General features: G+C 46.9%; 1 protein-coding gene across 1 annotated transcript in view; it reads right to left on the bottom strand.

Annotated features, from left to right (window-relative positions):
• Nucleotides 1–27,247, bottom strand: part of SERPINE3 (serpin family E member 3) — a 228,538-nt gene that overhangs the window by 125,861 nt on the left and 75,430 nt on the right. Inside the window, exons 4-6 of the mRNA XM_069640667.1 lie at nt 18,750–18,947; nt 10,141–10,339; nt 2,824–2,924 (exon numbers count right to left, since the gene is read on the bottom strand). Of these exons, the coding sequence (XP_069496768.1) occupies nt 2,824–2,924; nt 10,141–10,339; nt 18,750–18,947 (498 nt within the window). The remainder of the gene's footprint in view (nt 1–2,823; nt 2,925–10,140; nt 10,340–18,749; nt 18,948–27,247) is intronic.

Below are 27,247 nucleotides of genomic sequence, written 5' to 3'. Positions count from 1 at the left end.
GATATGCTTTGTTTATTGCCATCAGAAAGTCCCACCAGATTGAGTCCCACTGGTCAGCAATCCAGAGATTGATGAAAGTACTGAGGGGGAGTCCCAGGTTGGCAGGCACTATCGTAGGAAGTTCCCCCAAGGACTCAATGCAAGGGAGGAAGCAGGGCCCGGGGACCCAGTATTAGTTGAAGGAGGGGGAGGAGGGAAGGAGGAAGGTTTCCACTACCCCCAGCTGGCCCACCTTAGCGAGCCACTTCGGAGTGTCTTCTGTGGATTGTTGATCGTCTGAGAGAACACCGGTGATCAGCCTTGCTCACACCAGGGCCACTTGCGCGTCTCCAGCTACATTGCCCTCCGTAGAAATGCAGATCACCCCCTAGGGGGTTCAGGGGACTCCCTGCTCCAGACCGCCTCACCTCTCAGCAGAATGCTCCACGGGGGGTGGAGGGCTGCTGTTACCATCTCAGACATCTGGAGTTTCCTTGTGGCAGATTCTCCCTCCCTGCCGTCTCGCTGCCCCAGCTGACTGTGTTGTGGGGCACCAGCCCGGGAGGATGTGTCGTGGCGTTGTGCAGCTGCACAGTTGACCAGGGGAGCTTGGAAGCCAGAAACCGCTGCCTGTGAGGCTCGGTTACCCCCAGCCCCTTGGGGAGGGTCCCAGGCTCCGGATTTGTGTATCCCTCCTCGGGAACACTGCAAAGTTACAGCCGGCGTCCGCCTTGGGTAATCAGCTGTCGCGGGTAACTCCACAGCGACCGGTCCCCCGCCAACACCTCTGGTATGTCCGTTGCACTCCCTTTAGGCAGTGTGCACCAGTACTGGATCCGGGCTCGAGCGCTACCGTCAAACCGGCTGCTCCTCCTCCCAAGTCTGCTCATTGGGTCTGGTGCGGGGAGGAACTGGACGCCCCTCGATAGGCTTTGGAGCTGACTCACCGCATCTGCCGAGGCTCCCCTTCACCTCACCCCGGGAGGATCCGAGGTGATAAGCAGATGGGGCCGTTTGGTGCCTCTTCCAGAGACTGAGCATCTCCAGTGCTCCGCTTTACAGGGGGCCGCTCCTCCTCCCATTCACATCACCGCAGAGAGCCGCCATCTTGGCGGGACGGGCTGGGGTCGTCTCAGGCTCCCTCCACCCCCATTTTCATAGTTCTGCGGGGTTCGTCAGAGCCGGCAGCAAGCTTGTTGGATGCACAGCATCTTCCGACGACAGGTATTACTTTATGCAGGCATAACGTTGCGTGGAAACGGCAGTATATTTAGAGAGCTAAGGGCCACGCTCGGAGGACATCAGCAAAGCTGCCAAATCAGTGGCGCTGCTGGTCACAACCCTGCGTTGCTCCCATCTTTACATAGATTTTATATAAATTGCATATTCACTTTATATCAAAACTGATATAAATGATAAAGCACGTTGTATCAAATATACATTTGATATAAAATCGATATCAAACATTTTCTATATAATTTTTATATCAAATGTATATTAAGTTTATGTCAAAGCACATCAAAAGGGGGAGGGAGTAAGACCGGAAGGAAGTAGGGGGCATGAGCACCTGTCAAAATGCACCTTTGTGTAGAAGGGGACCCCTTCTACTACTGACCTCTATCTGTGCCTAATGCACAAATATCACCAATTACATGTGTTCATGACTGCAGGTGTAAGCTTACTCCAAACAGACTCCTTCCCAACGAGACCTATGCAGGGGAAACATGCAGAAAAAGGTTTTTGGGGATTGATTTTTTTATTTTAATTGGCTAATTTATAACGTGCGAGGTTTCTAAGCACGCACCGGAGATCGAACCTCTGTTGCTCTGCGTCGTCTTGCTTCCAAGGCGAGCACGTTGCCATCACTTACATCACTTTCTAAGGCCTGGAAGTGCATAAGTAAAGCAAAAAAAGCAAGGCGTTCAGCCATGTCTGCCTTACTTTCACACTCCAGGGCATTTTACGGCTATTTGGAGGCGGAGAAGAAGCATGAAATTGAATTAACATTTCTGCCGTGCATTCCTCCTTCGACTTCAAAGGGCACTTGCTTTTACCTGGCATGAGAATTTCAAGCAGGCGTAAAAGGAATGGATTTACACGGAATCCGCCTGCTTTCGGTATTGTAAATGCTGTCTGCACAATGTAATTTGCAGGTGGCGTTTTACATGTACAAGTGCCTGCTTTTATTGTTTACTTATGCACTCCGTTTTGTAAAAATTGAAAATTGCATACATGGGGCCCAAAAGCACATAAGCGGTAAAGTTGGCAGTGGTAACATGAGGCCTTTTCTATGATTGTCCTCCCCTTCGACAGTATTCTCATACAGGGCGCGCATGATCAGTTCCTGCATGGTGCAGAGGCCCAGTGATGGCGGATTCCGCACTGTACGGGTGCACCCCCAGGCCGCGTGGTGATCCTCATTCTAAATCCTGAGTCATGGCAGGAGTTCACCTTTTTTTGCTGTGCCAGGAAAAAGCAGGCATAAGCTGTTGGAATCAATAGCTGTGTTTGTCATAGTGACGCCATTGCAGTGATGGGATGCTTGCATATGTCCATGATCGCCTTGGACTGACCCACCGTATGTTTTGTGAAAAGTACAGAAACCCAGCTGGAGTCAGGGTTTCTGTACCTTTCACTGTGCATGTGTTCAGTTAGGTAACTAGGCCAGACTGTATCATTACTCTGCATGGCTCCCATCCTGCTGACTTCCCTATGTGTCAATCATCGACAAATGGCACCATTCAGGGATGGCCCGACCTTAGTAGTGAAGGCGCATACACAACTTCCCTTAATGTAGAACTTAGAAACATCATAAATAACAGAAATGACAAGGAACAGCCTTACCTGAAATTCCTTTGAAATCTGCTTTTCTTGGGTCAAAGAGGTCAGTAATCCCCAAGGCAGGTAAAGCCACTTTTAGATTGAAGTGACTTTGTATTCTGAATCTAAATGAAAAGTAAAAGTGGTCATGTGACAGTGAGGCGATAATACTACATAAACTCAAGACTTGCAGTAGGCCATGGCCATTGTCTAGTATGAGTGGCTAGGGGGGAATTAAGAGTGCTTGGGGCCTAGCCTTCTGCAAATTGACCACTGGTCACTGGCCATGGCTAGTGGCCAAGATGGATGAGTTCTGTAGACTTGGGCCATTGTAGACGGGCATGTAAAGGGCATAGTGCCCACTGGGCATGTCTGGTCATGCTCATGCCTTATCCGGTGGCTTGGCGTGCCTGGGGCATTGCTGCAGGCCATGCCAGTGGGCACTGCCGTAATCCTAGACTATGGGGCTCATTATAGGGTTCCCGGTATCCCACCGGTAATTCCTGTGGGATACTGGGAAACCTGCCTTACCATTTCCGCCCCGGTATTACGGGGATATTATGGGTGGTGGAGAGCGGTACCAATCCTGTGGTACCTGTGCCAGTGATTCCGGCATTGTTTTGGTCAGGCCTGCCAGTAAATCAGAGGCCCTACCGGCAGACTGGCCCTTTGCCGGTCGGGAGAAAATGCCTGTGCTGGAATTACCGGTAATTTCTCCGTAATTTTTTCCAGACTGGCAAAAAAAAACACTAAAACCTCAGTGACAAAACTTTAGTTAAATGGCCGTTATAGTTAAGTTGAACGACGCAGTGGAATTCAGTGAAAGGGAAGTGAGAAATCGTTTCTCTGTAACTTTTGACCTCATCCGTGAATGTTCAGCAAATTGGGCACAGGACTAATGTCGCAACAGCTGAACACTCATGCCAAATATGGTGCAGATGCATGAAAATAATTATGTGGGAAATGAATGTTGAGGATTATCCAGAGACCCTCCAAATACTTTTTAGTTGGGATATCTCAAAATGGTCGACTATGATTTTCAAATATTTGCGTACACCCAGCTCTTACCCTGGAACTGGTGCACAACAGAAAAATGTGAAAAATGTAAGCTGCCAAACTCGAGATATTCCCTTGAAATATGCCACAAATGTATCTATAATACAGAGGTGCCCAGTAGGTCCGCAGCAAGACCAATATGCGCAATCGAGAATGCGCCATGCACATACAAACACACACCAACACCAGTAACAACATGCAACAACAGAGTAATGTTTTCAGTCGCAATCCGAGCCGAATATGCCAGATCGCAATAAGCACAAAAAACATGCATGGAATAAATGAGCGCACATGCAGTCCACATGGAATATCAGGCAGCGCAACAGGCGCAGACAACATGCACTGACAATGCAAGTGGCAAGCTATGTACACAAACCTTTACACATGCACCCCAATAAACACCCACACACTCTAAACTTCCAGAGACATACACACAGCTTCCCCCCCACCTCCCCCACACACAAGTATTCCACCGACTATGCCTAGGCGCATACAATATACTCTGAACATACCTCACTCCGCGCACTCACTGTGCACTTAGTTTGCCTACGCGGAGACAACATACAAAATGGAAAAACTATTACATTGATCACACACACACACACACGCACACGCACACACACACCCCAGACTAATACAGCATGCACACACATACACACACTGCAAAATACACTCAGACTTCCAGCCACACATGCACACGCCCCACACTAGTGTCCCTCCAACTATGTATATGCACATACAATATGCTACGAACACACAAGACCTTAATCCACATATTCACTAGCTGTGCAACATGCAAGCAAAGAGACAACATGCAATATATACAAAAATCACATTGGTGATGCACACACCCATTGCACACATGCAAATTCACAATCCGCGTGGACTATAAAGGGGCACAAGGGCTACAGTCAACATGCATTAACAATAAAAGTCAAATGACGCTCCAAAGCATGTTGTTATTGCACCCAAGCATGACACACATGAATAAATGGGCACAGCATGCGTATGTACCACAACAGGTACACACCACATATTCGTAGTGTGTATATGCACCAGACACAACACACACTACTCTTCTCAACCACGACCGTTATGGACAGAACAATTAATCCAAAGTATGCAACACACATAGGCACATTACAGGCAAACACAATTATGCATAAACATAGCCATACACATAGATGCTCTCGGAAATACACACAAAGATAAACATTCTTTTTAAAATTAGAAAAATTGGTGAATTTTTTTTTAAAGAGTTAAGGTGTGGGATCACTTGCGAGACTCGGCAATGCCGAGTTCTCGTGAGACTACGAGCGAGAGCATGGAAGCCGCCGGAATCGGCAGCGGCCGAGAGAGGGCTCCTGAGCGACAGAGCAACAGCAGCTCCCGGTGCTCCTCCTGCATATGGAGCTAGAAACTACTTTACTTCCTAAAACTGCTAGAAAACCCCAGAGAATTGAAAATAATGAGCCAGTGAATGCACCTTATGATGTCATGTATATATGTTGCCAATGATGTGCACCATTAAAGACCAAGTTACAACACTGCAAGATGCCTGATCATTATACAACATAATTGGCGACAAGATGTGACAAAGACCCTGCAAATCACCATGCAAGGTGCGACACCCCCCCCGCCATTTCTGCAAACTCCAGGTAGGCCCACCATTCCATGGCCTCAATGGAAACCCCTATTTATGACATATGTGGATGCTCTGGGAGGGGCTGACTACACAGCTTTGAGGCGCAGAATGATGCTCCTGAATGCGTTGGGAGTAGAGGGACAGAGAGTGTTTGCCAGTCTTACGTCCAAAGTGGTGGTGGGGGAGAATGACGATGTGTACAAGGAATCTGTGAGGAGGATTGTAAGAAGATTCACCAGCAAGGAAAACACTATACTACATAGAATTCGGTTGTACAGTCGCAAACAAGAGCAGTCTGAGCCAGTTGATGACTACATCACAAAGCTACGTGAGTTGGTGACCCTTTGCAATTTTGGAAGCAATGCTGAAAGTATGATTTGCGGCCTGCTTACTGTACACACAAATAGCAGGAAGGTGCAGGACAAGTTTATCATGGAGAAAGAACTCCAGTTGGATAAAGCTGCTGAGATAGGGAGGGTTGTCGAAGAAACTGCGGGCAGACTCAAAGAATGTGCTGGTGGCTCAAGTGCAGTGGAAGTAAAGGCCGTTACATTTAGGGGAAAGAAGGTGAAGCAACAAGTTGAACCCAGAGAAGAAAGGTGGGGGAGAAAGGAACCCCTCAAATGCCACAGGTGTGCCAGTACAAAGCACTTGGCCAATGCTCGAGAATGACCTGCGAGGGACAAAGAGTGCTCTGTCTGCAAGAGGATAGGGCACTTTGCAATTGCATGCAGGTGGCGTAACAAAAACATGGCCATTCTACATGCAGAAGAAGGTGAGGACCGAGGAGGAAGGAAGACCCACCGTCATCATGGTCAACAGCTCGAGTGCCAGGAGGGAAACGCCCCATTGTGTCATCAGAGTGGACGGGATGGAAATGAGAGTGATGGCTGACTCACACTCCGATCTAACGATAATACCCATCCACACTTACAAAGAGATGGTGGGATGTGAAAAAGTGGAAGTACTCAACACCAAACAAAAGCCACCATATTTTGGGGGCACCTCAGTAAGAGAAACCAGGACCAGAGTCTATTTGGCCAAGGAGGGTCAAGCAGTCCTGGGGTGGGATAATCAAGCCAGACTAAAGATTAAACTAGATCCAAGCATGGATGATCAAGTATTAGCAGTCAATTCCGGAGGAGTGCCGGTGTCGAAAGAAGATTTCCCCAAGTTGTTTTCCGAAGGGCCAGGAAGAATCAAGAATTACATGCACAAAATCATGCTTAAATCCAATGCAGTTCCCGTAACGCACAAAGTGTGTCTGGTGCCAGTGACGGCCAGAAACACGCTGAAGTTGAAACTCGATAAAATGGTGAAATAAGGCACAATCGAGGAGGTGGAAGCATTACAATGGTTAAGTCCAGTGGTGCTAATAGAAAACTGAATTCAGAGGACCTGAGAGTATGCATAGACCTCTGCAGCCTAAATATGGAGGTCATTACAGACAGGTATCCTCTCCCAAGCATAAACAAACTGATACTAATGATGAAGGAGGCCAAAGTATTTTCCAAGTTGAACATGAGGAATGCCTTTCGCCAAATAAATTTGCACAAGGAATCTCAGCCCCTAACTGCGTTCATCACACTATTCAGCACCTATCAGTTCAACAGGATGTCATTTGCACGATATCACACTAAGAAAAGTCCTTAATAAATTACAAGATGCAGGAGTGAAACTGAGGTACGACAAATGTGTGCTTAGGGCCAACGAAGTGGAATACCTATGATACAAAATATCCTGTCGGGGGATCAGTCCTAAGCAAAACCTCATACAGGCCTTTGTGAAAGCCGCAGAACCCATAAACTAGGACAAACTAAGATCTTTTTGGGGCTTGCTGAATATTATGCAAAGTTTCTTCCCAACTTTTCGGAGGTCACTGCACCGTTGAGAGATCTGCTCAAGAAAGGAGCTGAGTTTACATGGTCACAGGCACTGAAGAAAGCGGTCGAAGGCATAAAGGAAAAGAGTGTGAATGCCCTGTGCTTACAACCATTCAATCCCGAGTGGGACACGATCATCACCACCAACGCCAGGGCGTATGGGTTGGGAGCCGTACTTACCCAAAAAAGGGGAGATACAGAACACGTAGTGGCATTTGCATCAAAGGCATTGTCCAGAGCTGAAAGAAACTACTTGACGGTGGAAAAAGAGATGTTAGCCTGCGTGTGGGCAGTAGAACACTTCAGAACGTACACCTTGGGCAACAAAATTCAAGCTAGTCACGGATCAGAAACCCTTGATCCACATGTTAAGCCCTGGAGGGACACAAACGTCCACTCCTCGGCTAGCACGCATTTCAGCAAAGCTCCAGGAGTACACCTATGACATAGCGCACATAGCAGGAGAAAGAACGCCCACGCAGACTGCCTCTTCAGACTACCAGGAAACAGAGAGAAGGCCACCACGTTCTTAGAGGACTAATGAATAGCAGCGTCCATTCAGGATCTAAAGAGGACAGATTTTCTAGAAATGACCGAGGGCCATTGGAACGAGGAAGCCGGAAAATATCCCACAATGGTGAGGCTCACAGAATGGGTCAGGAGAGGGGGCCGGAGGAAACACCCAAACCAGAAGGCATGAGGCCATATTGGAAAGTAGCAGATGATATATTTGTAGTGGAAGGCCTGATTATCAAGGGCGATCAGGTGATTCTGCCAGTGGGCATGAGGAGAGTCATCCTGTGTAGAGCCCACTCAGGACTTTTGCGTAAATACCATGACACGACGTTGAGTGAGAGAGGCTTACTGGTGGCCAGCCATGGATCAGGACATTTGTACGATGATCTTGAGTGCTTGAACAGTGATAAGAGGTTAAAGACAAGACAGGTGCCACTCATACTCATTGAAGTTCCGGAAGAAGTGTGGCAAAAGGTAGGATTGGACTTTATCAGCCCCCTGGAAGCGATGTCTCCCAAACATCGATATGGAGTGGTCATGATTGACTATTTATCGAAGTGGGTAGAAGCTGAATTTGTGCCAAATATCACCACCTCAACTGTCATAGAAGTACTGACATCCGTCTTCTAGAGGGAAGGGCTACCCAAAAATATTGTCGCCAATCAAGGTAGTACACCGAGGGACCAACCATGTCCGCACCCAAGAAGGCAGCAAGTGGAACATGGAACGAATGTCAATGTTTGACAGGCATCGCCAGCAGAGGAAGCAAGAGAAGAGTCAAGCAATCGAGAACACCAAGAGGCGACAGGTGAGCCGGAGTCAGAGGCACAGAGGGCACTGCACAGAGAAAGTGAGACTGTGAATGAGCTTCCGGAGTTGATGTGTGAAGCAATCCACATGCCGGTCGGTGAGAGCGAGAAGGAGGACCGGCGGAGGAGAAAGCGCAGAAGACCGTTGAAGTATAATCACTATTTGATGCAATAAAACCTTTGTTTGTGTTATCAAAGGGGGGTATGTAGGATCTCTTGCGCTGAGTTCTCGCAAGACTACGAGTGAGAAGAGCGGAAGCTGCCGGAAGCGGCAGCGGCCAATAGAGGGCTCCTGAGCGACGGAGCAGCAGCAGCTCCTGGCGCTCCTCCAACATATGGAGCTAGAAACTACTTTACTTCCTAAGACTGCTAGAAAACCCCAGAGACTTGAATACAATGAACCAGTGCATCAAACTGTGCCTTAAGATGTCATGTATATATGTTGCCACTGTTGTGCACCATTTAAAGAACAAGTTACAATACTGCAAGAGGCCTGATCATTATACAACATAAGGCTACTAGGTATTAAAAGGTGAAACCTACAAACTAATGGAATGCTAATATTAAAGTACAAACATGCACTCCTCATAAAATATGACCCTAATACAAACAACATCTAGCACAGTACGGCCTTAACTCGAGCAACGCTGCTGCTTCACAACGCTCGATTTAAATGTTAGATAGCTCAGATCCATTCCATTGCTAAAATGAGTGTTTTGAAGTAGTGATGTAATGTGGCAGCCACAGACAGATACAAAGGCGGGTGCAGTCCCACGAAGGTGGGTGCTGTCACAGCCTGCAACCACCTTTGTGGGGGCTCTACGGGTCCCGTAAAAGGCAAGGGGGAAGCCGTGCTGTCAGTACAGCCTCTACCACACTTCTAGTCTTAGGCCACGTACAGCCTGTCCTCTTATAAAAGTCGGCCAGTATCGACCTATCCATTCTTTAATTATATACTGGTCCCCTTCCCCACACCCCCCATGGGAGGGGAGTGATTGCCAATGGGGCCCTGAAACTATTCATGGCGCCATCCATCAGGTGCCCAGGCTCATAGGGGTTGGCAGATCAACTTATAGGGGGTGGACCTTTAACATATCTCTGGCACTGGTGGCTCATACCATGGCATTCACTGGGCATGCACATGGACCAAGGGGGTTTCTAGATTGAATTGGATTCCCCTTCGTACAAAGGTGACGTTACCTACATTTGAATGCCCACCTTGCGTGGGCACACATTCAGTATTAAAGAAGGGTCCCTCTGGGTCGCATAGTATTGCTAAAAGCATCAAGGCTGGTGGCATTTAGCATTTCCAACGGTATGGCCTGATTGAATTCCCTATTCACAGTGACACCTGTTTCTAGAGACTTATTTAGATACTTTCTATTGTATGTGTTTCTGTTGATGCAGTCATTGTTTACTTGGGCACACTTGCCTGGGGAGGAAAATGTCCATCTTCATCCTCCTCATTCCGTTGGTCCACAGAGCAATGGTTCTGGCTGTGAGGTGCGGCTCTATGTGGCATAAAGGCGTCATTCGGTCACCGGGAAGTACCACAAACATGCTGACGGCATTGCCGAGGTAGGGCAGCTCCGTCACCGTAAATCGGTCGTGGAACGGCGTTTGAAATTGACCTGCAGAAAACATGTGATTGCGTTATGCATCGGGAGGTTCCAACTGCCAGGATTGTTGGCTTTCTTTGACAAGGATGTAAACAATGTGAGAATATGGCTACTAAATGTGTCAGCGCCCACACAAAAGAGAGCACAGAAATGAGCAATGAAATTCCCCAAAATTAAGTCAATCTAGAGCTGGCCAATCAAACGCGATATAACTTAGAATACCACTGAGCAAAATAAACCTCTGAGGAAGTGGTAACCTACTGCAAGATACCCAAAAGAAGCTGGAATCGAGTAGTGACATGAGCCAGAATCTCCATTAGCGCACATGGTTTATTAGGTGACCCACCAGTCCAGTGAATTGTTCAGGTATTCCATGGTCTGAGCTCTTCCAAAAAATGCAGTGCAGCACGTTTCAACAAAGGGAAGATCTCTTACATTTTTTCAAGGCTAAAGATTGAAAATTAGAGATGACTTAAACTGCAACCTGAATCGTCTCTGTACACTCCCATTCTTTACCAGTTCTCCGAACTGCACCCTGGTTACCCTCCATTCAGCTTCTCGACTTCGTCCAAGCTCAGGTGCCACAGAATAGCACCAAAGCGCCCAACTTGCTGAACGTTTGTATTACCGTACTTTAATTCCAGATATCCCAGGCCTGTTGGATGCAGTTCCAGACCCTGTGAGCTCTCAGAATTCACTTGTCTCCTGAAGGAACCCATTGCACACACAAAGGAACCTACCAATTACTGCCCTTCTCTGACCTATAATTGTGCCAGCGAGATCCCCAAAAATTGCTAGGAATATAGGAGTACTAGCGGTACCACCCAGCGTTGCCCGGGTCTGTAGCTGACATGCACATGGGGTCTGCTATACCCTTTGGTATGTTTTATTGTGTCATAATTTTCTATTTTTTGAAAAATCACAAAACTGTCAATCTCCTGAAATCGCCTATGCTGACAGCACAGGGCCAGACCCCGCTCTACCCCTGTGCAGCGCGAATGGGTGGGGTTGCTCAAATTCCACTATCGTCAGTTCACCCCAGACTGGTATGCCGACCTTGTGTCCTAACTTCCTGTTTTTGGAAAAGTCGCAAAATCGTCAGTCTCCCGAAATCACCTATATTGATAGCACAGGGCTGAATCCCGTCCTGTGCAGTGCGAATGGATGGGGCTGATCAGATTTCACTATCACCAGTACATCCGATAGTGGTGTGCCAACCTTGTGCCAAAATGTCAGCCCACCAACTTTTGTGGGGCTGGAGCCAACAATCGCAAAATCGTTAATCTCCGAAATCGCCTATTCTGATAGCACAGGGCTGGACCCGCCCTGTGTATTATTATTATTAATATTATTACATTTGTCTATAGGGCGGTGTCGGGTGAATGGGTGGTGTTGGTGACATTTCACTATCGCCAGTACACCCCAGACTGGTATGCCGACCTTGGGCCAAAATGTCAGCCACCAGTTGTTATGGGGCTGGAGCCAACCCTGAACATACAAATACACTTTCACAAATATATATTTATATATAGATAGATGTGGAATACAAAAACCCACCCAACATAATTCAAACCAGTGTTAGCATCCTAATGGAACCGGGACTTTATAAGCCGACATTAGAGGTACTCCTTATTGCACAGGCAGTGCGCAAGTCTCCGCACCAATCCTCTTTGATCTACCTATGGGCTGCAGCACAGAGGATCCTGCTCAATTTCCTTAAAGAGCGGATCAGTAAGATAGGATCCTCTGATGAAATGGATCCCGTTTTTCACCACAAGCATCAGCTTACAATCAGAATAGGCATCTTTTACTCCACCATGTTTATCATCATGTGTAGTACATCTGGGATCTTCATTGTAACCCTTCAATATTTAAAACATACTTGTGCCACTAAGCTTGTGTTATCAAACAACAACACCCGCCGTTCCAGAGGTATGGAAACCTCACCAGATCTGACTTGAGGGCACTTCTGTGTGCTATACTCAAAGTGTAGAATCCCTTAATCACATTTACCTTTGGGTGACGGATAGCAGCCAATGAGAAGGTAGACCTAGAACAGAAATAACGGCGACCAGCATCCCATGGAGACACCTTCTGTCTTTCCCATGACAATGATCTCTTAAATGAACAATAACACATTTTTGCAAGTACCAATCCCAGTTCAAAAATACAAAAACATGTACATCCTCTTTATTGAGGAATGTACCAACCGGATGTTAAAGCAGTGATCAGGGGAACAAACTCCCAAACTGACATATGCAAGATGGTACTACAATGGATTTCATGCCCCGGTGGGAGGCCGGCCAAGGCCGGTTCGCTCGGGCTTCGGCTCGGGCCATTACCGGGCCATGATTGCCCTCCCACCGGGGCATGAAAGCCATTCACACCCCAGGCAGGGAGGGGCCTCGGGTGGCTGGAACAGTGGGCAGAGAATGTATAGTCTCGACTGCTGTTCCAGCCACCTTATTGGTCAATGACTCCTTCCCCGGTGTGAATGCTTCTTCAGGCCAACTACAGAGCGGAGCCAAACAATTCAGTCATCCTGGCCTATTTAGTACTACCTACATGAAACTACCCCAAAAGAAGCCCCAAAACTATAAAGAATTATACATCGCTCATCTGGTTTGCAGATGGAGTATTTGCTAAAAGTAAAAAGATTGTACACCATGTGTAAAAGGCATATTGGGGAATGGTTATAGATTGCTTACAGGTGCATGCCTCCCACTATACCCTACCAGATGTTTCAGGTGTAATGACACCCATACAATCTGTCAAGCCAAGTTAGTTGTACCAGACAGGATTTAGATGCCTTAGGGCCCAAGGGTCCTGTCTTTGGAACACCTTTGTTCTTTTGCAGAGAGCTCAACTAAACGACTTCAGAAAGGACCAGGGAACGTATCCATTTTGACGCGATTTTGTAAACCAGCAAAAAACAGCAGGATCACTACTCTTGGGGGATTGGCTCTTGATGAAGGGATCTGCAGGACGGCTTACAAATGCATGCACTAAACACAACGTGAGTAATCACCTCGAATGTGTGAAGGTAATTACATCTAGCAACAGAATGTAGCATGCGTCTGCAGGATACCTACCATCTCTTTGAAAACGTTTGTGTATCTTACAAAGATACCTATAACATGAAAAAAGATGTGTTAACAGGAAGTGCGCTTTCCATTCTAATGATAAGGGGATGGGTGTCAATCAACTGCGGACAGAGGATGTATCCAAACAAATCAGTTTGATAAGATTGAAATGAAAAGTGACAGGCATCTCTGCTAAGTCCAAAAACTGCTTATTTGGTTATGCTGCCGGATGTAACCTTGATGGACACCATGCCCTAGTCACAAATACAAACGAAAGCACTCAAATTAAAAAATGATGCATTTCTTAAGAGATTTCAGTACATGCTGTTGTGCTTTTTCTTCTTTTCCTGTTATTATTTTTCTGTTTTCTAATTTTTTTAGGGGTTAAATTGGGTTATGTTGATATGTCTTATTTATTTTAGTTTTCGACTGATAATTTAAACGCTTTGTGTAATTGCATATGTTATTTTAGGGTACTGGGATTGATACTGTGCATCGCTGTAATTTGTATGATCTCCAGGCACTGAACATATGTCAGAGAAAGGGATTGCCAACAACTTTTTACCCCCAAAGAAGCGCTGAGGCGTGAAACACATGCAGGCATGGCATGTTTTGTGGAATACATGTAGTTATTGAAGTAATCCTCCATAAGTAAAACATCTTTATGTGTGATGATTGCTTGTGATCCACCACAATCCGCCTCACTGAAGATTTCTGAGGCATGAAAGCGCGCTAGGAGGAGAACATCCTTGGACTGTTGAGCTGATTGCAGCTGGGACCCAGAGTTGCAACCCTGCTTCCCCTCTTTTGTTTGCACACATCAGTGGAGATTGGGACTTCAGAGGGGCTGCACCCGGGCTACACATGCCTGACTTTGGGGTGCCACACTGTTGGTAACTCCCCCCTCCCAACTGTGGGCTAACATTGAAAAATAGGAGAGAGTTGGAACCTGGCTGGCTCTAAACTACAGATACCAGAATTCCCTGCCGCAACATCCTGGTACTTACCAGAGGGATTCAACCCTGCACACCTGAATCCAGTCAGCCTCACTGAAGATTTCTGAGGCATGAAAGCGCGCTAGGAGGAGAACATCCCTGGACTGTTGAGCTGATTGCAGCTGGGACCCAGAGTTGCAACCCTGCTTCCCCTCTTTTGTTTGCACACATCAGTGGAGATTGGGACTTCAGAGGGGCTGCACCCGGGCTACACATGCCTGACTTTGGGGTGCCACACTGTTGGTAACTCCCCCCTCCCAACTGTGGGCTAACATTGAAAAATAGGAGAGAGTTGGAACCTGGCTGGCTCTAAACTACAGATACCAGAATTCCCTGCCGCAACATCCTGGTACTTACCAGAGGGATTCAACCCTGCACACCTGAATCCAGTCAGCCTCACTGAAGATTTCTGAGGCATGAAAGCGCGCTAGGAGGAGAACATCCCTGGACTGTTGAGCTGATTGCAGCTGGGACCCAGAGTTGCAACCCTGCTTCCCCTCTTTTGTTTGCACACATCAGTGGGGATTGGGACTTCAGAGGGGCTGCACCCGGGCTACACATGCCTGACTTTGGGGTGCCACACTGTTGGTAACTCCCCCCTCCCAACTGTGGGCTAACATTGAAAAATAGGAGAGAGTTGGAACCTGGCTGGCTCTAAACTACAGATACCAGAATTCCCTGCCGCAACATCCTGGTACTTACCAGAGGGATTCAACCCTGCACACCTGAATCCAGTCAGCCTCACTGAAGATTTCTGAGGCATGAAAGCGCGCTAGGAGGAGAACATCCCTGGACTGTTGAGCTGATTGCAGCTGGGACCCAGAGTTGCAACCCTGCTTCCCCTCTTTTGTTTGCACACATCAGTGGAGATTGGGACTTCAGAGGGGCTGCACCCGGGCTACACATGCCTGACTTTGGGGTGCCACACTGTTGGTAACTCCCCCCTCCCAACTGTGGGCTAACATTGAAAAATAGGAGAGAGTTGGAACCTGGCTGGCTCTAAACTACAGATACCAGAATTCCCTGCCGCAACATCCTGGTACTTACCAGAGGGATTCAACCCTGCACACCTGTATCCAGTCAGCCTCACTGAAGATTGCTGAGGTATGAAAGCACGCTAGGAGAACAGCCACAGACTGGTGAGCTGACTGCAGCTGGGAACCAGAGTTACGCCCCTGTCAACCCCTCTTTTGTTTGTATAAATATATATCTATTTACCTTTTTCATGTAGACGAATTTCAATACCTTTTATGAGATTTGTGTGTGCACTTTAGGGTAGGTTGCAAGGGGTGTATGCATCTCCCTACAGTCTAGAAGCTCTAATGAAATACTGGAATTCATTTCTGTTTCATTTTTTAAATGACGTATTTATTTATTTTGTTCGCTTGTTATGCGCTTATAAAGCAAGTAAATACTGTTTCCAAGCGCCCACAAGGCATCAGGAAGGGGACATTGGGGGTGAGAAACATTCAAATACATAAAAGATATTAAATACAGTGGATGCGGGAGGACAAACCTACTATGCCCTGTGAGTGTTCAGCACGTGCAAGTGCAGAAGGGAGGGACAATGGGGGTAAGTGCTGGGGTGCTCGTGGATGAGCAACAGGTGAAGTGCAATGAATAAGTGCGAGCTTCCGGGACGGTGGGTGTGCCAAGGCAAGTGCTGAGGATAGACAGAAGCTGGGGGCGATATGGTGTGGGAGGTCCGGGCCCAGAGGATGCATAAGGGCCCTGTACACAAAGCAAGCAACTCTGAGATTAGCAGAGGAGAGAGCGGGAAAGGAGGAGGTAAAGAGGAAAGTCTTAAGGAGCTTCCAGAATTTAGGCATTGGTGGAGAAGTTATAGGATCTCACACCACCGATGACAGGGAAGGAAGGAGAACAGGTTATAAGATCCAAGAATAGGTGCGGGTGGGATAGAGGAGCGTTTGGCCATGCATAGGTGCAGAATGTATGCTTCCTGGAGGGCATTTCTCTACAGTGTCATATGCTCATTTATAGAGTTCCTGTTTCCCCATTTATATATTGTTCAAAATACATTCAGTGTCTACTTGTTAATTTTTGTGTCAGATCTATCATTATAACTGATGGAAATAAATGCAATGTATGTATATGTACCCTTTCATGCGGTTCAGCCTGCTTGCTTACACCAACTATTAGTGCTGTATGTTGAATGAATAACTCTAAAATCATGTGCCTTAAGAATGCCATTATAGGAAAAGATGAGGCAGAAGTTGATGGTTGCAGAGCAACACTGTCCCTGATACCGCAGGCTCTCCACTGCTATCCTGGAGATCACCCTGCTCTCCGGGAACAAGCGGGTGATTCATATCCAATACACATTCAAACCTTGGCCTCTATGCTGCAATGAGAATGGGATCCAATAATACCAATTGCGGGAGTGCCTGTTGCACCCTAGTTGCACCCTCTCTATCGTCATTTCATCCTGGTAATATTTCTTCAATTACGCAAAGAATTAGGCTTGACAGACGGTGCCACATATACGCTTTACACCCATGCCTGACCTGTACTCCTCGTTTTACCTCCTGCTCCTATGTCTGGAGCATGATACCCCACAAGGTCTGCACCTATGCAGGACCAACCGCTCCTCTGTCCCATCCGCACCTATTCTTGGATCTTATAACCTGTTCTCCTTCCTTCCATGTGAAGGGTGGTGTGACTATACCTCCTCCGCCAATCCCTATATTGATGCCAATGTCTAGAGCTGGACAGTGCACCACTAGAAGCCAGGACACGTGCAGACTTGAAATCCGCTGTTGCAAAAAGGAAAGGACCAGAAAACAAGCCTTCTCTGCCTACGCCCCAAGACTATGGAACCTCCTCCCCGACGGCATCAGACTCGCCCCCACGCTCCTACAATTCAGAAAATAATTCAAGACCCACCTCCTAAAGAAGTCTCTGCTCCTTAACAACTAGGCCATCACATCGCCACATGCACCACCTGACTCGCTAGACGCTGCCCGCACCTCTCCTCCCCACCACCCGGTTCAGCTGTGCCCTCTGTGCCCCTCTGTATCATACCGCCCACCCTGTATATCTGTTCTATTGTTACCTCCGAAAAGTGCTCCGTTATGCATCTGTACTGTTGCATACCTCTGTAAAGCACTCTGTTATGTATCTGTACTGTTGTATAGCCCTGTAAAGCGCTCAGTTATGTATCTGTACTGTTGCATACCTCTGTAAAGCACTCTGTTATGTATCTGTGCTGTTGCATACCTCTGTAAAGCACTCTGTTATGTATCTGTACTGTTGTATACCCTGTAAAGCGCTCGGTTATGTATCTGTACAGTTGTATAGCCCTGTAAAGCGCTCGGTTATGTATCTGTACTGTTGTATAGCCCTGTAAAGCACCCGGTTATGTATCTGTACTGTTGCATACCTCTGTAAAGCACTCTGTTATGTATCTGTACTGTTGTATACCCTGTAAAGCGCTCGGTTATGTATCTGTACAGTTGTATAGCCCTGTAAAGCGCTCGGTTATGTATCTGTACTGTTGTATAGCCCTGTAAAGCACCCGGTTATGTATCTGTACAGTTGTATAGCCCTGTAAAGCGCTCGGTTATGTATCTGCACTGTTGTATAGCCATGTAAAGCACTCAGTTATGTATCTGTACTGTTGCATACCTCTGTAAAGTGTTCTCAATAAATACCATAATAATATAATAGTAGATTGCCAGTGCCAATTCAACCTCTGCTCGGATGACACAGTATTCCTGACATCACCTATCAGTGTACAGTAAAGTAACCTTCTCTACTTAGATGTGGATGGTCTGATAAGCCAGAACCTCTGCAACTATTGGGCAACAGTATTGTACGTATTGTACGTATTGTGCTAGCACTTTACAATGTAAAAACCTATCATGCTTTGAGATGTAGCTGGATTAGGTGATCAATCGTTGATTATAAACATAACATGTTTTTCATAATATACATTAGTTCATGGACACCTTGAGTACTCACTGGTAAATGCATTGAGCTTGACCCTAGAGGTGAAATGCTCTATATCAGGGATCTGCAACCTGTGGCTCTCCAGATGTGTTAAACTACAAGGCCCGTGGTCTCTCCCCATTGACTTAGCTGGCTTCAGCTGATGGGAGCTGTAGTCCAACATATCTGGGAAACCAAAAGTTCTACGCTACTGTCACTGGGTCATCAGTCTTATCCAAAAATCCACCTTCTGTCAAGCAGATACACCCATTTTCAGATGCCCTGGCTTCTTGGAAAATCTTTTCATGACACATCTGGCAGACGCTAGGGGACAATATTGTGTATAATACAATACAGTCATATGTCCAACACATCACCAAATGGCTTTATACTTACCATAGTTGACATCCGCAGTCTGGTGCATCATGGGTACTTTCAGGATGGATCCCTCTGTGCTGACGAAGGGCAAGGTTTGAGTGCCTGCGAAGGAGAATTTCTTTTGCCAGGTGCTTTTGAAATACATGGTGCTCACCAAGGCTGCTTGGGTCAAAGGTGAGCAAGCAGCATCCAATGTGAGAAAGTCTGGAATCTCACCTTATGGAGAGATGAAAACAACACCCTTAGAATGGATGAAAACCCAGTAAACAATATTTATCTATATTTATTTGACCACAGCCCACTTCACTGTAAATAGTAGTGTCCACACACCTTCGCTTGAGTGTTGTGTATTTCATGCCAACATGAGTTTATACCACACCAAATCACCATGGTAGTATTCTCCGAGTGCCTAGGCTTAAGTGTCAACAATCAATGTCATGTAAAGTTACAGAGATGCTCTGGAGAAAGCTCTGCAGCCCTTTTACCTCTTAAATTAATCTTACGCTCTGTCAAATTGCAGGGTGTGTGCTGAGGAGAAGGTTATTCGGGGAGCAGCATAGCGATGCCTTTAATAACATCCTCAATTTTCCCACCATTGACAAGCACTGGAAAATCAGAAAAGGTTTCTATATGAAGAGGCTCTTCAATTCTACTGTGACCCCAGGATAGTGGAACTCAGTGGTCCATAAGTATTATTAAAGAGAAGGATTTGCTGTGCAGTGCAGAGCAGAACACCGCTCTTGCACAACTTGCCCTCCAGTTGTTTCTTTAGTGAGGAAAGTATATATTTCGTGCAAGGCCAATGGGCATCACTTAGTAACTAGGCAAGGCGTTGCTATGTGCTTCCTCATTGCCTGACGCTCACCTATTTGTGAGGAGAGCGGAAGCAACGCCCCTTCCCTCAGACACACAGCTTTTGTAGCTCCTTCCGGAGTCCTTCCTAAAGGTGGTTCCTCTCCCTTTATTGGCCCGTGCATTTCACTGGGAGCCGGTGTCTGCATGTGTACATCCTGGGTCCGCCACGTGCGATCTGTGGTAATATGATTGCACCACTAATATACAAAATGGTTCTATGTGATCTGGTTGAATTCATTTAATTGAGCTCGATTTAATCAAATGTTACATTTTTGGGGTAGATTTATCTGCAAATATATGCCTCCCCTCCTACAAGCCACCCACATTATTATTTGTTTGTTCAAATCTTTTTATTAAGGATTTCAAATGAAAATCTCACAGTAAATCGACATCCGATAATGATGTCTTACCAAATCTTACAATACAGCTCAACATGCAAAATCTGAACTTGCAACAAGTTCTTTACCTCTTCTCCCATACGCCCTCCCCTGAACCTCCACCTGATAGCCTTCCAACTCCCCTGCCCCGTCCACCACACCACGCTTACAAATTCGTAGAACAGAGAGTCCCACGGTAACTAGTATCACAGATTAGATCCTCTCACCACAAGTTCAGGAGTCCAAAGCTCTACGTCTGGCAGGACAGGAGCAGTCCTTATTTGTGTCTTTAATATACTGTAAGAAGGATGCCCTTTTAGTGAAAAACAGAGCAATTGTGTCGTGTACAATATAAGTTGTTTTTTCACAGATAAGGAGTGTGCAACATTCTGTTTCGCCAGTCATTTAATGTGGTTTGTTGCGTGGATTTCCACTTAACGACAACTGCATTCCTGGCCACCGGTAACATTAGCCTGAGGAGTCGCAACAACTGTCGTTGACTGCTTGCCAATTTGTCTTGCAGAGGTGACCACCAACCCAGCAAGCAAAGCTCTAAAGTCTCGCATATCAGAAGGCCTGTTATCTGCTTTAAGGTTCCGACCACCTCTTCCCAATAAGGTCTCAACTTGGGACAATTCCACCACACATGTATGTACGAGCTTGCCACCCAACTCCCTCGCCAGCAAAGCCCTGATTCACTGCATCTTACATAGGACACTCTTGTTGGGCAGATATACCATCTTGCTAGCATTTTGTAGTTTTACTCCATATACTGCACACTGATGGTCATCTTCATAGACCCCTACCAAATCTCAGACCACTGTCTCTGGTCTAGTCCCATGCCTAGGTCTGTATGCCAGCCTTTCGTGTATGAGGGAAGATCTGTCAATGTGTGTTGATTGAGACAGTTATATAACTGTGAAATCAGGCCCGCCGATCCTCCTGGGGTGAAGATCAGCTTTTCAAAAGCAGTGAGAAGCCTGGTAGCTCCCTTTTTAATGTCTCCCTGCAGGACCCAATGTCACAACTGTAGATATGTGAATCTCTCCCCCTGCTGTGATCACAAAGTTGTCTTTGCATACTGGAAAGGATCTGATGTTGCTCCCCTCGAACATGTGTGCAATGTATTCACAGCCTCCCTCTCAGCAGGGTCGGAAGGTGTTTCCATACGCTGGTGAGAAACTACTGTTGTGGTAAATCGGGTGGTTGGGCCTCGAAAAGAAGTAAGCTCCAACCTCCTTGCTACTGCATCCTTAACTTTAGAAGCCATAGCCGTGGTTGGGAGCTCGTACAAGCTAATGAAACGGTCCTGACGCAGAATCCACAACATGTATCGCAGGGGTCTGCCTGCTACCTGTTCCTCTATCAGTTTCCACTGTTTTGACGAGGAGGGATTAACCCAATCCCGTAAAACTCATAGTTGTGATGCTGGATGGTATTTCCGAATATTCTGGAGGGCGAGACCCCCCTCTTTTCTCAGCTTGTATAGTGTGGCAGCTGTGACCCTCGCTGGTCAATTTTTCCATACAAAAGCCTCTATATCCCTTTGGAGCTTCTCTAACATCTTTCTGGGAACCATTATCGGGAGCATCTGAAATAAGTACAAGAGCTTTAGCAGGATTGCCATCTTTATGACCACAATTCTGCCCACTAGCAATAGCTCTTGCACGCGCCATTATTTCGCTTATGATTTGAGTTTAGTTCGCTTCATACAGACCTCTCGCTTGTGCTGTCAGAGATACACCTAGATATCGAATCGCCTTCAGCACCCACTTGAACAGAGATATGCCCAGGAGTCTCTGCAGGCTTTCGTATCCGAAGGATAAGTTCAACGCCTCACATTTATCGAGGTTTATTTTAAACCCAGCCGGCGCCATGTACTTTTCCAAAAGCTCAAGTGTCGGCAGGAGCGAATCTTCTGGCTTAGATAGCACAAGAAGAATATCGTCTGCATACAGCACTATTTTGTGTTCATATCCCTCGTAACTGAGCCCATGGATACCTTTCTCGCCTCTGATCAACTCTGATAATGGCTCCACTGAAAGAGCAGACAGTAAGGATGATAGCGTGCACCCCTGCCTTGTGCCTCTGCTTACCCGAAAGCCCTGGTACAATTGACTATTGACCGCCACCTTCCCTGTTGGTGTGTTGCATAGCGTGAACACCTCTGTAATGAATTGCTCGCCCATACCAAATTTATGTAACACGACTCGAAGTTAGGCCCACTTCACTGGATCAAAGGCAATTAACATGGCTGGTATCTTTCTCTTGTGCACGATGTCTATGAGATTTATGAACCTTCTAGTGTTATTTGCCACCTGCCTCCCCACCACAAGTCCAGATTGATACGATGTCACCAACGAGGGGAAAATTGGTTCAAGTCTGGCTGCAAGTATCTTGGCGTATAGTTTCCTGGCAGTGCTTACCCCCGTTATAGGGTGTTAAGATGAACAGTGACTTGGGTCTTTACCAGGGGTGGACTGGGAACTAAAAGAGGCCCTGGATATCATTTTCAAAGTGGCCCCATATTGTGCCTTTTTAGTAAGCTCAACCCCTTTTCCTATGGAAATAAATTTGGTTAGCGCACAAAAGAGGCCCAGGGTGCAGCGACCTACCGGGAAATCTCCAGAGTTCCCTATAGGCCAATCCACCCCTGGTCTTTACCTGCCTTCAGAATCACTGAGACCTTCACTTCATTTGACCCGGAACAAGGCCATTTCTCTAAATTGTGTTGAATAACAAGTGGAGCAGCTCTAGAAGAATGCTGGAGAAGGCCTTGTAAAACCCGGGGCAAACCCGTCAGGCCCTGGTGCTTTGTGCAATTTGAGGGAACCTATGGCCTTCTTTAGTGAGATTCCCATCTAACCCCATCCTCTGTTCTGTCGATAACTTTGGTAGCTTGCATTTACTCAAAAAGGCGTGAATGTGCTTGGGTCTCGGAGCATCTGATGTGTATAGCTCTGTGTAAAAATCATCAAAGACCTTGCGCTTCTCATGCTCATAGCACCCGGCAACGGTCCGTATCTCACCCACCATCTCTTATTAGCCCAACCTTTACGCTTAAAGGGAAGCAGTTTGCTTGCATTTTTACCTTGCCCACAATATTGCTGTTTTGGTTTTTAAGAGGGCAAATTCGGCCATATTTCCCTCTATCAAATTCACTTGACCCCTGACAGCCTGCAGTGTCCTGTAGATTTTTCGTGACTCAGAATCCCTGCATTGGCCTTTCAGTTCTTTTAGCTGCACTAACAGATTTTCTAGCTCTAGGGCCCATGCTCTGTGGAACCCGGCCCCTTTGAGATTATCACGCCTCTAATGCAGGCCTTAAATGCCTCCCACCAAAACTCTTCCCTGGTATCTCCCCGGGAATTATCTTGGATGAAATTAACAATTTCTTTGCCAATCTCTTGTTTGCAAACCGGGTCATTGAGGAGGGTGTTTTCAAGTCTCCAGTAGGAGGATCTATGTTCCCTCAGCGGTAAGTCCCAAGTGATTATAATTGGGGTGGGATTAGAGTATGTGATGGTGCCTATCTCTGCCGCCTTCAGACTAGCTGCACAGCTCTGTCCTATCATGATGAAATCCAACCTAGCGTATATCTTGTGCACGTGTGAATAGAATGAAAAGTCGCGCCCTGTGGGGTTCAGGTGTCTCCAGCTATCAACTAGACCAGCCTCCGTGAACCCCTTAATGGGTGCCTTAGATGGTTGTTTAGTGCCATCTACGTGCCCCTAGAGACATCCCAATTAGGATCAAAGGTCAGGTTGAGATCGCCTGCAAGAAATATATTTCCAGACGTGAACCCAATTAGCTCCCTCAATACGGCGCAGCAGAATTCGTTTTGGCCTGTGTTTGGAGCGTATATTGATGCGATTGTGAGGAGCGCCCTATTAAACAAACCTTCCGCAAAGAGATACCTCCCCACCTTGTGGGCCTTGGATTTTGCCAACTTGAATTGTACCCGCCTACTTACTAAAATACCAGCCCCCTTGCTCTTATTCTTTGTGCAGGAGTAGAATTGGTGTGGGAAATCGTTTGTGCTGAGGCTGAGTGTGTCTTTGCTCACTAGGTGTGTTTCTTGTATGCATGCTACATCGATCTGTGAGCGGAAGAGCTCTAATAAAAGTCTACCTCTCTTCTGTGAGGAGTTTAGGCCACTCACATTGTGTGTCAGGACTTTGAAGGGCATCAATTTACCAGATCAAATATTAAGCTCAGTTACGCTTCGCTAACCCATTCCCCCTTTGCTCCCCTCATACGTACTTGTGTTGTGGCTGTGGACACTTCAGCTCTCCTTCCCTCCCCTCTACCCCAACTTCCCCTCCCATCCTCCATACCCATATTAAAGGCGAAAACTTGAGGTGTTCCACCCCACTCGAAATTCGGAAACATTTTGACATTGAGTAGAACTTCTGCCCTCAAACCGCTGCCTCCGGGGAAAGGGACTCTACCCAATTTGTTAGAGGCCTCATAAAGTAGTGCCCTCAGCATGCCTCCAGCGATTGTGAGTGTCATGGCTGTGTACCCCGCTCATCATCCAAATCCGGCTGGCTGCATATTCTTTTGCACAGGGGAATTCTGAACCACTTCCTGTTGCTCACCTCATTATGCTTGCTTTCCAATTGCAGTCCAAAAATCTGGGCAGCCTCATCTGGGTTTGTGCACCTTGTTTTGCGATTGTTCGAAGGTGAAAACCAGCCCAAACAGAAATATCCATCTGTATTTGACTCCTTCCTTCTTGAGCGTGTTCGTAACCCATTGGAAAGTCTTGCCTCTTCTGCAAAGTGAGAAACGCTATGCCTTGGAAAATAAATAGAGATAGACCTTGATATGATATGGTGCCCATCTTCCTTAACGCACGCATGATCTCTTCTTTTGTCCCATATGAGTGCAATTTCATGATGATGTCTCTCGGTTGGACCCTCAGTGCCCTCCTCTAAGGGCCCATCCAATGCACACAGTCCAAGGTTATACCTCCTGCGGCTAACTCTGGAGCTATGGCTTTAAAGACATGTTGCACCCAGCCACAGAGGTCAGAACCCTCCACTCCATCTGGGGCACAAAGTATGCAGAGAATCTCCTGTTGATCCCTATTTTCCAGGTCTTCTATCGTCGACATAGATCCAACATGTCTTGTTTGGTGCTCGCAATTTCTCCCTGAAGATGAAGGACATCTTCCTGCGCGACTGCACTGATGTTTCTGTTTCCCCCACCCATGCAATGGGTTGTTTCTCATCCTGCACCAGGTCTGCAATAGATGTATTGTGTTCCTCAGAACTGGACCTCATTTCCGCCCGTATGGACTGCATGAGTTCCTCCTTGAGTTCAGCTTTGAGGCTCCAAAGGTGGTCTGGCCTCACGTACCTCGACGCTTCGACATGTGTTGCGATATCTGCTGTATGAGTTCCTTCAGTGGGGACACCTTCCTGCATAGTTAGCTTCTGAGCTTGGGGTCGCTCCTTGTTGCTAGCAAGTAGAGTCATATGCCCTTCACAGTTTATTAGCTCTCGCTCTTACGCACATCCACTTTACTGTATTTACTGTTTATACGCCTGGGTGTAAGCTGTGTCCACAACATACCATTCCCACTTTGCAACAGAACTACGTGAGCTGTTGGTCAATCTTCCGTGAGCGCTGTCCAGTGCTCAACTCTGCATTGCAATTGGACTTGAGGTGTCAATGCGGGCAAGCACTCAGCATACTTCAGACGAGGGCTTCACACAGTCCTTCTAATGCCCGGCAGGGGCACAACAGATGGGTGAAGGTGCAGGTCCCTGAGGGCCTTCGTGTGCACTCACTTTGCCACTCTTGGAAAGAAGGTCGTTGCTCTGCCTGCAGCCACAGTACAATCCGGGTTGGGGAGAATGGTGATCTCACATGTTCTGTTGGCGCCTTTCCTGGATCTAACTTCAGGAAGGTAGGGGAGTCGCCAGCTTCACATTATCAAGAGCCAGTTACCCGCATGCAGCACTCCTGCTGCGGGCCGGTCTGATGGTCTTTGGGGAGCCGGTGCTCTGTTCAAGGACGGTGGATGCCGGGCTTCCGCTACCCTGTGTCAGCACCACAGATCACGGCAGCTTCACGGCTGTTCACTGGCATGGAGCAGCAGCGCTCCCACTGCGCTATCCTGCTACCTGTTCCATGGTAGCCAGAGAGGAAGTGCTCACTGTATTCGTTCCGTTCAGCCTGTCTCGGGCCGGGAAGTGCTTCAGATCCTTGCCTCCTCCCCTGTCGGCACTGGAGCGGCTAATTTAGGCTGCCATATTTGGCTTCCCCCTAGCCACACCCCATCCCACATTATTTATGACCCTTAACCCACCCCCATATATATTTGTGGCACAATTAGTTGAAAAGAATTTGATTAAATTGAATTTGATTAATTTTCCTGCGCAGTAAGTAATCTACATATCCCTACAAACTCTCCAAATCAGATGTCAAGTTCCCCATTTTAGCCCTAGGGCATTAACACAAAATTAGTAGGCCCTACTGCCATCCTTGCTGTTAAGAGGGATTTCTAAACTCTGACATTATGGGCAGACATTTAGGAGGCCACCTTAGTTTAGTGGAAAAGGGGAACCTTCTGGACAAGCCAGACCAATCACGGTAGCTTGGAAGGCGGTCAAGACTAATTCTCAGGAGGGGTGAGAGTGATCGGAAGCCCACAATGAGCACACACAGTCAAACTCCACCAAATATGCTTAGACAAGTGTATATAAAAAATACATATACATTTATTATAGGCCTTAATAATGAAACACAAATAAACCACAGTAATAAAGGTTACCACACACGCCTTTCACTATTTACCATATATACAATTACGTTTCGCCTAATGCGGTAAAGGGGAAAACACAATCACAATCTGCAACAGAAGGGTAAGTTAACACAAATATAGCATTAGGCAGTTCTTCAGAGTCGATCCCTAACGTAAGCAGTCCAGCCCTACGAAGTGGGGAGCCTTATGCTCAAAAGTACAGTAGTGCAAGAGAAAGCAGGTCCTCTTCCAGGAGCTGTAGCAGTTCAGGATGGGGCTTGAGGTGATGAAAAGCAGTGTCCTACTATTCGAGGAGGGTCTACTCTTGCAGGTAGAGCGACTTTTGAGTTTCAGGAATAGCAATGGAGCGCAGGCTAGCCCACCTAAAATGAGTATCTTTTTAGTGATTCTTGTGCGTAAAGAACAATTGCTGTGCTACGGGGCCACCGGTAAGGGGTGCAAATACGCACTGACCCTCGACACAGTCTGGGCCAAACTTAGCCAGTTTAGGCCAGATCGCTTGTAGGTTC

Source organism: Ambystoma mexicanum, chromosome 7q (assembly GCF_040938575.1).
Source record: "Ambystoma mexicanum isolate Mex_15411 chromosome 7q, UKY_AmexF1_1, whole genome shotgun sequence".
In the NCBI taxonomy this organism is placed as follows: domain Eukaryota; kingdom Metazoa; phylum Chordata; class Amphibia; order Caudata; family Ambystomatidae; genus Ambystoma; species Ambystoma mexicanum.
Note: the sequence above shows the minus strand (reverse complement) of the source record. Positions and strands in the feature narration are given on the sequence as shown.